The sequence below is a fragment of the Sceloporus occidentalis genome, unplaced genomic scaffold, assembly GCF_023333645.1.
Source record: "Sceloporus occidentalis isolate IW3139 unplaced genomic scaffold, rSceOcc1.0.p SCAF_9, whole genome shotgun sequence".
NCBI classification, from domain to species: Eukaryota; Metazoa; Chordata; class Lepidosauria; order Squamata; family Phrynosomatidae; genus Sceloporus; species Sceloporus occidentalis.
Window position 1 is genome coordinate 32,394,175 of NW_028316989.1, and position 14,059 is coordinate 32,408,233.

General features: G+C 43.0%; 1 protein-coding gene across 1 annotated transcript; it reads left to right on the forward strand.

The window, feature by feature from the left end:
• Nucleotides 1-1,122: 1,122 nt before the first annotated feature.
• On the forward strand, nucleotides 1,123-13,502 carry LOC149307199 (protein PML-like). Its single transcript, XM_089538575.1, has 8 exons — nucleotides 1,123-1,253; nucleotides 3,503-3,981; nucleotides 5,533-6,119; nucleotides 6,962-7,017; nucleotides 8,373-8,471; nucleotides 9,734-9,986; nucleotides 11,444-11,496; nucleotides 12,490-13,502. The coding sequence occupies exons 1-8, from the start codon at nucleotides 1,233-1,235 to the stop codon at nucleotides 12,490-12,492; spliced, it is 1,551 nt and encodes a 516-aa protein (XP_089394701.1). The 5' UTR covers nucleotides 1,123-1,232; the 3' UTR covers nucleotides 12,493-13,502.
• The last annotated feature ends 557 nt before the right edge of the window (nucleotides 13,503-14,059 follow it).

Consider the following 14,059-nt stretch of genomic DNA (forward strand, 5'->3'; position numbering starts at 1 on the left):
ACTAGCTCTAACTCACAACACACTGCCATATTGCTAACTACCCAAATGTCCCCGCTTTTGAAAACCCATTCATTTTTTAAAAATATATCTTTTTTAACACACACACACACATATAAAATAAAATTTACAGCAATATGTTCTCTTGATTCCATTGTAATGATCCAAGTAATGATCAATTCTCTTGACTTCCACCAGATACATTCTACTGTACAGATTCCATATTGCTAACAAAAATACCCCGTTTCTTTGCTTCGATCACACCAGCCCTCTTTGTCAGGGTAGGCCCTTGTCAAACTACAGATCCCAGGATTCCATAGGATGGAGCTACAGTTCTTCAAGCGGCATCAAACTGCATTATCGCCCCTGGAACTTTTTGCTTTTCTTTGGCCAGAAACACCCCCTTTCTGCTTTCTTCCAAAGCCTGTGCTCCTCCAGCCCTCCTTTACCCCCATCCCAATGCTGATGCTAGTAAAAGGCTTGCGGCTGGTCAGAGGATGAGGAGGAAAAGGAAGAAGGGAAGCTTTGGACAGCAGGAGCTACACTTTCTTAACGAAATGTATTTTTCTAGACTAGACTTCTCCAGCAGTGCTGCAAGTCTTTCATGATCTTTCTTTCTCTTTTTCTCTCTCTCTCTTTCCCTCCCTCCCTCCCCCTCTCTCTCTTTCCCCCTCTCTCTCCTTCTCTCTCTCTTTCTCCCCTCTCTCTTTCCTTCTCTCTTTCCCTTCCTTCCTTCCTTCCTTCCTTCCTTCCTTCCTTCTTTCCTTTCCCTCTCTCCCTCCTCTCTCTATCCTTCGCTCTCTCTTCCCTTTCTTTCTTTCTTTCTTTCTTTCTTTCTTTCTTTCTTTCTTTCTCTCTTTCCTTCTCTCTCTCCCCTTTCTTTCTTTCTGCCCCCTCTCTCTTTCTCTCTCTCTCTTTCCCCCTCTCCCCTACCTCTTCCCCTCTCTTTCTTTTCCTTCCTTCCTTTCTTCCCTTCTCTCTTTCCCCCTCCCCCGTCTCTTTCTCTCTCTCTCTTTCTTTCCCTCCCTTCTTTTCAAACCTTCCTGGGCCAGCCCTTTCCCAGCATCCCTGGCCTCTCTCTTCCTCCTCCTCCTCTTCCAGCCCAGCCTTCGTCGTCATGAGAAAATGAAACTCACCAGCTCTGCAGAGCCGGAGTCCCAGCTGTCGTGTAAACGCTCTTTTGTGGTCTCGATCCGGTTCAACGGCACCCAGTCCTGGTTTTTAGGAAGAGGAGGATGAATAAAGACAATAGCCAGGTTTGTTCTTCGAGCCAGATCCTTTGGATCCAGTGAACAATTCCCTTTTCCCTCTCTCCCACCTTCCTGCATCTATGCATTATATGTGATCTTTCCTACCTGACTCTGCAAACGCCTTCTTGAACCACCTTCGACAATCTGGGTCGATGACACGTGTATTGCCCCCCATTCCGACGTGCGTGCAGAATAGAGCTGGGAGGGACTGAGGTCCTGCCTGTTTGATTGCTGCCACACTGCAGAATTAATGCAGTTTGACACCGCTATAACTGTCAGGGCTCCATGCTAGGAAAACCTGGGATTTGTAGTTTGCTGTGGCCCCAGAACTCTCTGACAGCGAAGGCTGGATGCCTCACACAACTACAGATCCCCAGATTCCCATAGCATGGAGCCAGGGCAGTTAAAGCGGTCTCAAACTGGATTATTTCAGCAGTGTGGATTGGACTTTACTCAGGAGCAGCCAGTAGCTTTCCATGGATTTGAACCCTGGTCTCTTGGACACAAACATGTCTGTGGTGCTTGTAGTTCGTATGTACCTTCATGGGAAAAACACACATATTTATCAACCGATCCCATTATTAAACATTGGTTGTAAAATCTTGATGTTTATATTGGCAGATAGACTGGGGGTTAAAATTCAGACTAAGGCGATACATGAAGATCAAACAGAGTTCCTCCCAGCAAAGACATGAGAACAGTGTTAAATGCCATAGAATATTATGAAAGAAATAACGAAAAGAAAGTGTTGATATACTTATTGTATTGTTTTCATTTTGGAATGAATAGAGACATGGAATTCTAGATTTGCTGTGTTCCCAGAATTCCATGGCATTGAACATGACAGTTAAAGTGGCGTCAAACCGTATTATTCCGCAGTGCGGATGCAAAACCTATGGAACAGCCGTCTTTGGTGGCTGTACAAAGAGTCTGTTTCTATCCTAAGTCACAGAAAAACATCACAGCCTCTTGACTCCTTGCCTTGGTTTGTGTTGCTATGTTGCATTGGGATAAAGTGAATAATTAGTAAAACATTTGTATCGAGACACCAAAGAATGCATAGCAGCGGTTAGTAACAATGAAACCAGCTCAAGACATGTTAGAGACTGTATCTGCAGGCCTGTATGGATAAAACTAACAAGCTTTGCTTTCTTTTCCATTCATTCCTTTTTTAAAAATAGACATTTGCAAGTTCTTTACTTCCCTCTCCCATTTGGGAAGGAATTTGCAAATCACGGGAAGTGCATATTAAGAAGAAAGAGAGACGCTAGTTAGCCTAAGTTCGTACTCATCTCGAATCGGGTTGGCTCTCTGAATGGATCATTTGGTTCTGTTTGCGACTGGTTAAGTGCAGAACTTGGCAGGATACACACACACACACACACACACATATGGAAAAACCGCAAATAACAAAAACACCATGTTTTGACCTGAAGGGACAAAACTAGAAATCTCTAGGCATCTCTAGGTCCTCCAGTTCAACTCTGTGGTCAACGTCCGACAGACACTGAACTGATTCCTATGGAATCCTGGGAATTTTTAAAGTTTACTTACGGATTTAGGATGCTATGATGAATGCTCTGGTTAACTCTCCTGCGCAAAATCACTAACACTCCCTAGCAGACAATTCTAAGGTACATCCCCAATCTAGGTGCGTCGCCAAACAAATGTCGACCGTAGAACTGGCAGAGGTTGACCATAGAGTTTTAATTTTTTTTAAATTTTTAAAATCTTTTAAATTGTATCTTATTCTTTTAATATGTTACTTGTTTCAATATTGTAACATTTTAATTCTGTTTTAATGTAGTGTTTTTGTATTCTTTTAATTGTGCTGTTCTTCAATGTTGTGAGCCACCCTGAGTCCCAATTTTGTGAAAATAATTAATGATGATGATGATGATGATGATGATGATGATGATGATAGAGTTGCACTGGAGGACCTGGAAAAACCTAGAGCAGTGTCCTCTTAGGTAAAAAGGATAGCGGTTTTTTATTTGGGGTTTTCCCACCTTTACAGGGGGTCCTTCACCCCTAACCCCAGCGAATGTGGGGGGACCACTGTACAATTGAAAATGGACAAAAGTGACCATCGAAATAGAATTAAACTATTACAATATTAAAACAGATCACTTACTCATAGAAAGAGAATGCTATTTAAAATGCTAAAAGCACTTCAAAAACAGAGACTTCAATACTTTAATCCATTCGCTTGGAACGATCCTTGAGCCGCACCTGCTTTTCTTTCCTTTTCTCAGGTCATGGAGGAAGATTTCCAATTCCTGCTGTGTGAGAAATGCCAGGGAGAAGCCAAGAACCCCAAGCTCCTGCCCTGCCTTCACACCTTTTGCCTGGAATGCTTGGAAGAGAACAAACCCATCAGCCAATGCCCCATTTGCAGGATTTCCATCCAAAGGGCCAGTGGGGTCTCTTTCCAAGACAACGTGCTCTTTGCTCACCTGCAGGCCAAGCTAAACACCTACCAGAAGATCACCACCGGCCAAGACCTGGTGTGCGATCGTTGCCGAGGCGCAGCGGAGTTTTGGTGTTCTGAGTGCGAGGAGTTCCTCTGCAAGAGCTGTTACGAAGCCCACCAGTGGTACTTGAAGCAGAAGAGCCACGAGGCCCAAAAGCTGAGCGATTTGCAGAATGATACCGCCCAGAGTTTCCTGGAGGGGGCAAGGAAATCCAGCCACCTCTTCTGTTCTGAGCCTGCCCACAACAGCCAGCTTGTAAGGTAATGGCCGACTGGCTGCATCTGCACTGCAGAAATAATCCAGCACGGCACCACTTTTAACTGTCTTGGCTCAGGGCTATAGAAGTCTGGAAACTGTAGTTGATTGTAGTGCCAGGGATCTCTGAGAGAGAAGGCGAAATGTCTTGTGAAACCACAATTCCCAGAATTCCATAGTGTTGGGCCGTGGCAGTTAAAGTGGTGTCAACCTGGATTATTTCTGCAGTGTGGATGCAGCTGCTGTGTGAGGACATTCTGTGGTGCCATTCCCACTACCTTTTAAATCAGATCGTAAATCGGTTTGAACTGGTTCAAACGACCCTGGTTCCCACTTAATCTGAATCGCTGAACGATTCTGAGAGCTGTGCCATGCTCCAGACCCATTTAACCCACGTCTTTTTGACACTGATTTTTTCCACTTCTTTTTCAATAAAACGATTCTGCACAAGTGTGAACCACAAGTGGATCGGAATCGATTCGAATTTGCCCTTTTGAATCGATTCATTCGTACACGTGAACCACAAGTGGGTTATTTTAATGCCAGAAAATGCCAGAAAATGGAATTGGGGCAAAAGTAGTGGGAACCACACTCCGATGTCGAATTGATTCATTGATTTGGATCGCATACTGATTTATCTGTAAATGGGAATGAGGCCTGTGGCATCCAGGCTGTGAAATGCCCGACTGGTGCCAGCACTGGTTTCATTCCAGTGCCAAGTTAAAACCTGTTGTTACTGTTGTGTGCCTTCTGTTTCCCCCCCCCCCCCCAAACTAATTAAAGTCATTTAACCTCCCCCCCCCAGAAGAAAGGAAAGAAAGAAAAAATGTAAAGGAAAGAGAAGGAGGAGGAATAAACATAAACTTAAGAAATAGAAGGGAGAAAAGAGAAAACTTACATTGTTATAATTCAGCCATTAAACCTAGACAAGGTTTCCACCGCTTTTGAAATTTTAGTTTAATATTGTTTCATAATTTTGTATATTTTGATTACATATGTTTGTCAGTTTTCTTTATATTATATTGGAGTTTTTTGTATTCTGTCTGAGCAAACTGTGTTTCAATTGTATTTCATAGTTCTATGCTTGTATTATGCTTTCCTTCCCATATATATGCATGTGTGTGTGCATGTGTGTGCATACACACGTGCGTATGTATGTATATATGTATGTATATATAAGATGATCTGCCTTTGGTAGGACTGACTGTTGTTGTTTTACAATGGGCTTTGATATCTGCTGGGGTTTGATTCCAGGACCCCATGTGGATACCAAAATCTGTGGATGCTCAAGTCCCACTAAATGCAATGCTGTAGTGAAATACTGCCCCTTATACAAAGTCAGGGTTTGCTTCTTGGACTTTTTATGGGGTGGGGGTATATTTTCAAGCTATGGATGGTGGAATCCATGGATGCAGAATTCATGGATATGGAGGGCTAACTGTACTTGTGAACCGTGTACATATAAACCAACAATAATAGTGATGATGTACAGGCCATGAGAGGGACCAAATGTGAAGCAATCCTCTTTAGTTTTAACCCCATGCTTGTGTTGACAGTATCTACTGCAGAGGATGCCGCAAACCGTTGTGTTGTTCCTGCGCCCTTCTTGACAGTGAGCACTACAATGCCAAGCTCTACAGCAACATCCATGTGGAAATCAAAAACCGGAAGGAGGAGCTGGGAAGGATGAAGGAGGACCTGGTGGAGAAGAGGAAGAGCTATGAGAATGCCTGTTGCTCTATCCATGAAAGGCTGCAGCAGTTGGAGAAGGTACGCAACGAAACCCGAGACCAGATCCAGGCTCAGGTGGAAGAGATGATCCAGTGGATCCAAAAGAAGGGGGAAGACCTTATGGAGAAGGTGGACCAGCAGCTCTGCCAGGAGCGCGGAGACGTCGAGAGGAAGTTGCAGAACACGGAGCGCATTGTCAGGAGGATGGAGGCCAGCGAACGGCTGGTGGAGAAGATGAATCTCTTTGCATCGGACCAAGAAGTGATGGACATGCAGCCCTTCATCAAGGAGTCTCTGGAGGAGCTCAGGAAGGAAAAGCTGCCAGTGGTGGGGTTTTGGGTCCAAACAGAAAACTTTGCAGAGGTCAAGAGTGAGCTCCAAGCTCTCTATAAGAGAGTGAAAGGAGACAATGGTAAGCAGATTTCCAAAAACCACTTTGAAATCTAATTCTTTTGGTTATTTCTTCTTCTATAGATTGCGGCCACTGGCTTGAGTTAAGCAAGAGAAGAGGTTGGTGGAATATTAAACTGCTCTTGTTCATTGCAGTCAAATAGGCTATGTTAATGGTGATGCTATGACTGAATATGAATAAATGTTTATAACGGTCATCAACAGCACAAGGGAGTGGGGTACATTCAATTAAAACCTAAGGATAGCATAAGGATAATTTATTATTGGTTTACAGATTATAAACCACTTAGAGAGTGCTGAGTTCTCTATTAAGCAGTATAGAAATGTAACCGCTGCTGCTCAATGCTATTGTTAATTTATAATCGAATGTACCCCACTCCCTTGTGCTTGTCTATGACCCTAAAAAGATGTTGTGGGACTGCAAGTTCCATTATTCCTCACAAATAGCAATCCAGGTTAAGACTGAGAGGAACTGCAACAGAGCAGAGGTGACAGTCCTGGTTTTGGATTGCAACTCAGCATTTGCTATGCTGACTAGGGATACTGGGACTTGCAACCCGACAACATCTGCAGGGCCCCAGAATTTTCATCCTCGGTTTAGCTGTTTATGACGAGTCTATAGATACTTTTTAAAAAGTACATCAATAGGGTAGATTAATACAAGGGCTACTCTGGGCTGCATGGTGTACTGGAAAAAATGAAATAAACCCCAAATGGTCAGAAGCCCACTTTTGGCTCTTAGAAATGGGCATTACAAAAGCCCAAAACATTAAATTTTGCAAGGGCCAATTTTCTGGTTTCATTGAAACAAATTAAATGTCTCCTCCTCTCTTCTTCTTGTAGATGCAGTTTGTTGTACAGTGTCTTCTGCTTTTTCTCTTGCTCCAGTGGTCAATTCGGTGAGTTAAGGGTACTGTGTGAGTGGGAGGTAGGGTTGCCAAGTGTATCTTGTAAAGGATGCCCCTTATTTGAAAGCCAAAAAGCTTCTTTCTTATAGGATCTGTGTGTGTGTGACTTCAAGTCACCTGTCGCCTTATAACAAACTCATGAGTTTCATAGGGTTTTCCTAAGCAAGGAATACTCAGAGGTGGTTTTGCCAGTTCCTTCTGTGGAAATATAGCTTAAAGCACCTTATAATCATTGGTAGTCTTTCATCCAAATACTAACCACAGATGACACTGTTTAGTTTCCAAGATCAAGGGATCTGGTGCCTTTAGGATATTTAGACCTATATAGCATTGGTAGGTGAGAGCCAGCATGGCATAGTGATTTGAATGTTGGACTATGACTCTGGAAACCAGGGTTCAAGTCCCAGTTCCGCCATGAAACCCACTGAGTGACCTTGGGCAAGTCACACTCTCTCAGCCTCAGAGGAAGGCAGTGGCAAACCCCCTCTAAACACATCTTGCCAAGAAAACCCTATTATAGGTTCACCTTAGGGCTGCCATAAGTCAGAAATGACTTGAAGGCAGACAACAACAACAACAAAGCATTGGTAGGTCTCCTGTATTGTAAGGGATGTCCCTTATTTGATGGTTGGAAAGTTTTTATTTTTATGTAGAATAAACAAGAGTCTACAAATTTCTGTATTTTGGGCTGGGGGCCCTTTATATAAAGGCAGAAATCAAGCACGATGGTATCTCCTCCATGCCTGGCATCAGCTGGTATCCCCTCCATGGATGGTCAAGTCACATTATGTACTACGGGGCAGTAAAATGGTATCCCTTATATAAAATGGCAAAATCAAGATTGGCATTTTGAAATCATTTTAAAAACTATTTTCAGGCCATGGATGCTTGAATCCGCAGATGCAGAATCCATGAAATGGAGGGCCAACTGTATATTTTAGTACACTTCCAAGAATGTAGGCAATATGATAGTTTTGCAGAGAAATACATGACTAATGAAAACCAATACTTTCATTTGATATTTAGGCAGAACTCAAGCTTATTAATGGCGGCATCGCGATTTGTCAACCCTGTGTGCCATGAATAGTGATGTTCCCTTATTGCTATTTTGAAAACCTGGCAACACTAGTGGCTAGGCAGAGTGGGATATTAGTGGATTAAAAAACTGGAGCTGAAGAGTTGCAGGAGATTATGAGTCTGGGTTTTAGGAAGCAGCCTTATTGCCACGCTCTGTCTTTGCTATTTTGACTAGTCGTCAAGGATCGCCAGTTCAACTTCAGTGCATTAAAGTTGCCATTAACACATGATTTCACTTATTATTATTATTATTATTATTATTATTGCAGGAAGTTGTGCCTGAGGAGAAAAGCCAGCCAAGCCCTCAAGACACGCAGGTGATTTCTCCCAGCTATAAGATCAGACTTAAAAAGACAGCTCATGGATTTGTAAGTTCCCTGCAAGTTTGTAAGAGTCTTTCTTCCTTCCGTGTTTTTATTTTCTTGCCTTTGGCAGGCTAGTTCAGCTTCTTCATTCTTCAGCTTACACGTTGTAAACCACTTTGGGAGTGCTTAAGTTGACCGATAAGCAATATAGAAATGTACTTGCTATTGCTATATTGGTATATTCATTGCTCTCCTTTCTTTAGTAGGGCCAGTGTTGTGTAGTGGTTTGAGCACTAGCCTCTGGCTCTGGAGACCAGGATCAAATCCCGGCTCAGACATGTAAACCTGCTGGGTGATGTTGGACAAGTCACCCTCTTTCATCCTCAGAGGATGGCCATGGCAAACCCCCTCTGAAGAAACTTGCCAAGATAACCTCATGATAGGGTCACCTTTGAGTCCCTATAAACTGGAAATAACATGAAGGCACACAACAACAACTAAGTCTTAGGAGAGGGTTTTCAGTTTTTTTATAATAGGAAAAACATGGTACAAAAGCTGGGAAATCTTGAAACAATGGTTTCATGGGGAAGAGGAAACGGCCATCTGGGGGCTAACCTTACAGGATGGATAGGAATTTATGAGGGCTGGATTTAGTGCCAGGGCCTGAGGTTTCCCCACTTGTGCTTTAACAGATATATTGGGATTACTTTGAAAAGTAATCCTAACTTGCAGATCTTGGATCCGCACCCTTGAAAATCTGTGGAAGGGCGATCTTCATGATTTTCAATGGGGCACATGCCCCATTCAAGCCTATAGGGGTTGAATACGCATGAGCCTCTGTTTTCATGTGTGTGTGTGTGTTGGGGGGGGGGTTAGAAGGGATCCCCATGAAAACAGAGAGCCAACTGTATATTTTAGTACACTTTCAAGAATGACCCAATGGCCATGATAGGTGGATGGGATTCTGTCATTTTCATGCCACAAAAGTAGCTCTGAATCTCCTTGCTGGCCAGCCACCCATCTTACTTTCCCATTCAGGAACTCTTAGGCTACATCTGCACTGCACAAATAATCCAGGTTGACACCACAAACTGCCATGGCTCAATGCTATGGAATTCTGGAAACTGTAGCTTGTTGTGGCACCAGAGTTCTCTGACAAAGAAACCTAAATGTCTCACCAAACTACAACTTCTAGAGTTTCATAGCCATTGAGCCCTGGCAGTTAAAATGGTGTCGACCTGGATTATTTCTGCAGTGCAGGTGAAGCCCTAGAGAATGGCTACCAAAGATAATTTTGACATCCTCGTGCTTCTCTTGCTCTTTAGGTCCCGTCAATCATCTCCCCAGTGAAGCGACCAGTGAGCCAGATGGAAAAATCTGTCCAGGCCTCCCCCAAGATAATGAAGGTTGAAGACCGTGACTGTGAGGCTGGGGAAACCTCCAGCAGGCACATCCAGGAGCTTCCTAGGAGCTCACAGCCTCTTCCTTCCCAAACATCAACTCCAGAGAAAGAGCAGAGAGTATTCGTCAATTCTGTCGAGGTCCTAGAGCATTCTCCTTCTGAGAATGCTGAAACAGGTAGGAAAGCAGGGTCTTCAGAAGGAGAGCTTGGGAGAGTTGCATTTTTGGAGTATTTCCCCAGCCATCATGGCCATTAGTCATGTTGGCTGGGGGATTTGGAAAAATGTAGTCCAAAAAAAAGGGTAGTTTTTCCAAGGCATCCTGGGTGTATCATGGAAGGTTTCATATGGACATCATGAAATTAAAGTTTTGGGCTTTGCTGACATGCTTTTAGTGCTCTGAAGTGTCATGAACAACAGAGTTGGAAGGGTCTTCATGGGCCATCAAATCCAACCCCTGCTCACTGCAGGATCTTCAGTGAAACCATCCCCAGTAGGTAGCAGTCCAGCCTCTTTCTGAAGAGATCCAGAAAAGGAGATCTCATCACCTCTTGAGGTACTGTATATACTCATGTATAAGTCTAGAAATTTTAGTCAAAAAAATTGACCCCCCAAAATCCTGAGTGGACTTATTCATGGGTCAATATAAGTTCTGTACTTTAATTCTCATCAAAAAAGAACCATCCCTTGGTGAAAGGCGAGAGTGTAATCTGTCCTGGAAGAACTGGACCCTCTCTACTCTCTCATCCCTCCAGCCTTTAGGATGAGCACAAACAGTTATGCCTGCTGGGACTTTGCAAGTTCTTTGGCATTGCTTTCCTTTGTTTCATCCTTTAAATCCATTGTTATGTGCCCCTAAGTATTACCCTCGACTTATCCACGAATCATATCTAAATCCATAATTTTGGCCCCAAAACCTTCCCTCGACTTATACTTGACGTCGACTTGTAGTCGAGTATATCGTTGGTTCCATTGCCGATCTACTCTTACTGTCAAGATGCTCTTTCTAATGTTCAGTCTAAATCTAATTTCCTGTAACTTGAAACCATTTGAACAGTCTGGGGCAACAGAGAACAGAGAACTTGACAGCTGTTGAGGTATTTGAAGAGAGCAGGTATGCCACTACTCAGTTTCTCTTCACCAAGCTGAATATGCCCAGTTCCTTCAACCTCTCATGTTTTCTTCTCCATATCTCTTATCTCCAAGGATTTGTTACCCATTTTTGATCCTGCTCCAACTTCTCTATACCCTTCTTAAAATGAGATGTCCATAACTGAATGCAGTACTCCAGATGACACCTGCCCAGTGCAGAATATAGTGGGACTATTACTTTCCTTGACTTGGAAATTATGTTTGTATTGATGTAGGCTAAAATAGCATTCACCTTCTTTGTTGCAGCATTGCACTACTACCTCATGCTCAAGTTACGATCAACAATAATCCCAAGGTCCTTTTCACAGGCAGTACTGTTGAGCCATGCCCATCCTATACACCAGGTGCACTGCAAATGGAGATGCCCTGAGCAAACCCTTCTCAAACTCTCCCCATCTCCAGTGAACCATATTTGTTAAATACCTCCATAGCGTGTACTCACACTCTCACTTTTAACACAGATTGTCATTCATCTGTTTGCAGAGCCTACCAGCATTTTGATCAGTAGCTCTGATGAAACTGAAGATGAGGTTATGGTGAGTACCCAAAAGATCCATGTTGACAGTGACTATCAAAAGGGCTGTTGCTGTTGAGATCTGTTTGCTCCAGTGTAGGCAGGGGACCTCTTGACTAAACTCTAAGGCTGCATCTGCTCTGCAGAAGTAATGCAGTTTGACATTGCTTTAACTTCCATGGCTCCAGTCTATGGAATTCTGGGATTTGTAGTTTTGTCAGATATTTAGCGTTCTCTGTCAGAGAGCTCTGGTGCCACAACAAACGACAAACCCCAGGATTCCATAGCATGCAGCCGTGGCAGTTGAAGCAGTGTCAGACTGCATTCATTCTGCAGTGAAGATGCATCCTAAGAGCAGAGGTTGGAAAAGTTACTGTTTGGACTACAAATCTTACAATTCCTCAACCAGCATGGTCTCTTTTCCAAGAGGGACAGTAGACCCAGGGATGAGGAAAGAGGAACTAGGACGAAATGGAGACAAATGGCATTGCAATTAAATTTTGCAGTGTGTAATATTCCTTTTCAATGGTTCTGTTACCCAACCTGTTCCCCTTTTTTTCCTGGATGGCTTGTTTCATTTCACCTTTAGTTTTACCAACCCTCTTCCCCCAGGCATTCAGCATATTGTGCTACTGATCATGTTCTGCCATAAGTGGATTGTTCCTACCTCCAGGTTTTATTTTAATGGCACTAGTATGAAAATTGAGATCCCCCCCCCCCAAGCCAGATGCTTGCTGCCTCCCTCTTGTGCATAGATGGCATTTTTCTGGCTCTTTGAGAACTAGAACTCAGTGAGTTTGCTGCTAGTAAATTGGAGGGATGGGTGAAGGGCAACTATGGGGCTGCATCATGGGTTATTAGATAACCCAGCATAGCTCCCAGAATCCAAGTAGCTCTGGGATTCTTCAAAAATGGAAGTTGTGAGATGGACTGGTGGTTGATGTGATATAAGGTAGCTTCCTCCATTTCTATGGAAATTTTCATTCTGATTCATTTTTCCTCCCTCTTTTTTTAGTGATTATCTCCTCCTTCTAGAAGGTATCCCAGCTATCTGAGCTTGACAGCAATAGGACAGAGAAGGGCTGCTCTCCAAGATCTGCTTTTGTGCCTCGCCTCTTCCAGGAATCACATCGCTTAACAAGATGGTGACATCTGTGCCGCCATCTTCTTGCTTGCTGTTTTTCTACTCCGTGGAGAATGTGTTTTTTATAGCCATTTTGCACACAACCATTTTATCCAGATGTTTGTCCAAGTGGAAGATTCTACTTCAATTGTGTGTTCTTTCTCCCTTGGCCCGCTTGTAATTGTGTACTGGGCCGGTAACACAAGTGCCATTAGGTGTTGCAGTTGTACTATCTCATGGATAATGACTATCTGCCAGATGCAGTAACAGAAAGGGCTTCTACAGATTGGTGGATTTCAGGATCTGGTTGGTCTCCAAAATGTAAACATCTCTTTAACCAGTTGGTGACTGGTTTTGCAATCAACTGGGGTCCACAAGGACAACCCACAGCTTTGCAACACCATTTTTGTGCCTCCCTCACTGCAGCCCCACCATGCCCTCCCTACCAATTTTTCCGGCAATTAAATCGAATTTAAGAGGGGGTCAGAGGAGCCACAGAGATCTAACCCTGCCATCACTATTTAAAAAAAAACACCTCATAGTGGACTACCAGAAGTATTTTGGATTTTGGATTATTTTCTCCAGATTTTGGATTATTTGCATACAGCCAGACCTTTGTATCCTTGGGGGATCCGTTCCAGACCTGCCCTCATGGATATGAATAAATGCAGGATCTCAAGTCTTGTTGTCACAGATGGCGGCGTGACAAGCGCACGGCTGCTAGTGCAGCTGTGTGCATGCACCACCATTTAGGACAATGGGGCTTGCCATTCACAGAGGCTCAGATCTGTGGATGGTGAGCCCATGAATAGCAAGGTCCAATTGTATACATAAAGATATACCTTGGAGATGGGGCTCAAGTCTAAACATAAAATTCATTTATGTCTCATACACACCATACAAACATAGCCTAAATGTAATTTTATGCATATTTTAATAATAATAATAATAATAATAATAATAATAATAATAATAAAATCTTTATTTCTATACCGCTTTTCCTGTGAGATCAAAGCGGTTTACAAGTTCAAAACAGATGTACATCACAAGAATTTACAATGTAAAATACATTTAATTAAAACATCATGTAAAAGCAGTTTAAAATCTCAGAATCACAAATTAAACATCCTAATACACTTCACATTAGAGGATAGGGGATAGGAGGATACTTTCTCTATGATGGGTCAGGAGGGTATGCTGGGTCAGGAGGGTTTTAAATAGTTTTGTGCTACAGAATTATACAATTGCATTATTTCATATTATACAATTATAACACTTTGATTCCACTTTTAACTTGCATGGCTGCAGCCTATGGATTCTTGGGATGTCTTGTTTGGAAAGGTACTAGAGCTCCTTGGCGGAGAGGTGTAAATACCTCATGAAGTTACAGTTCCCAGAATTCCATAGTATGGAATCATCACAATTAAAGTAGCATCAGAGTGCTATAATTGTGCAGTGTGAA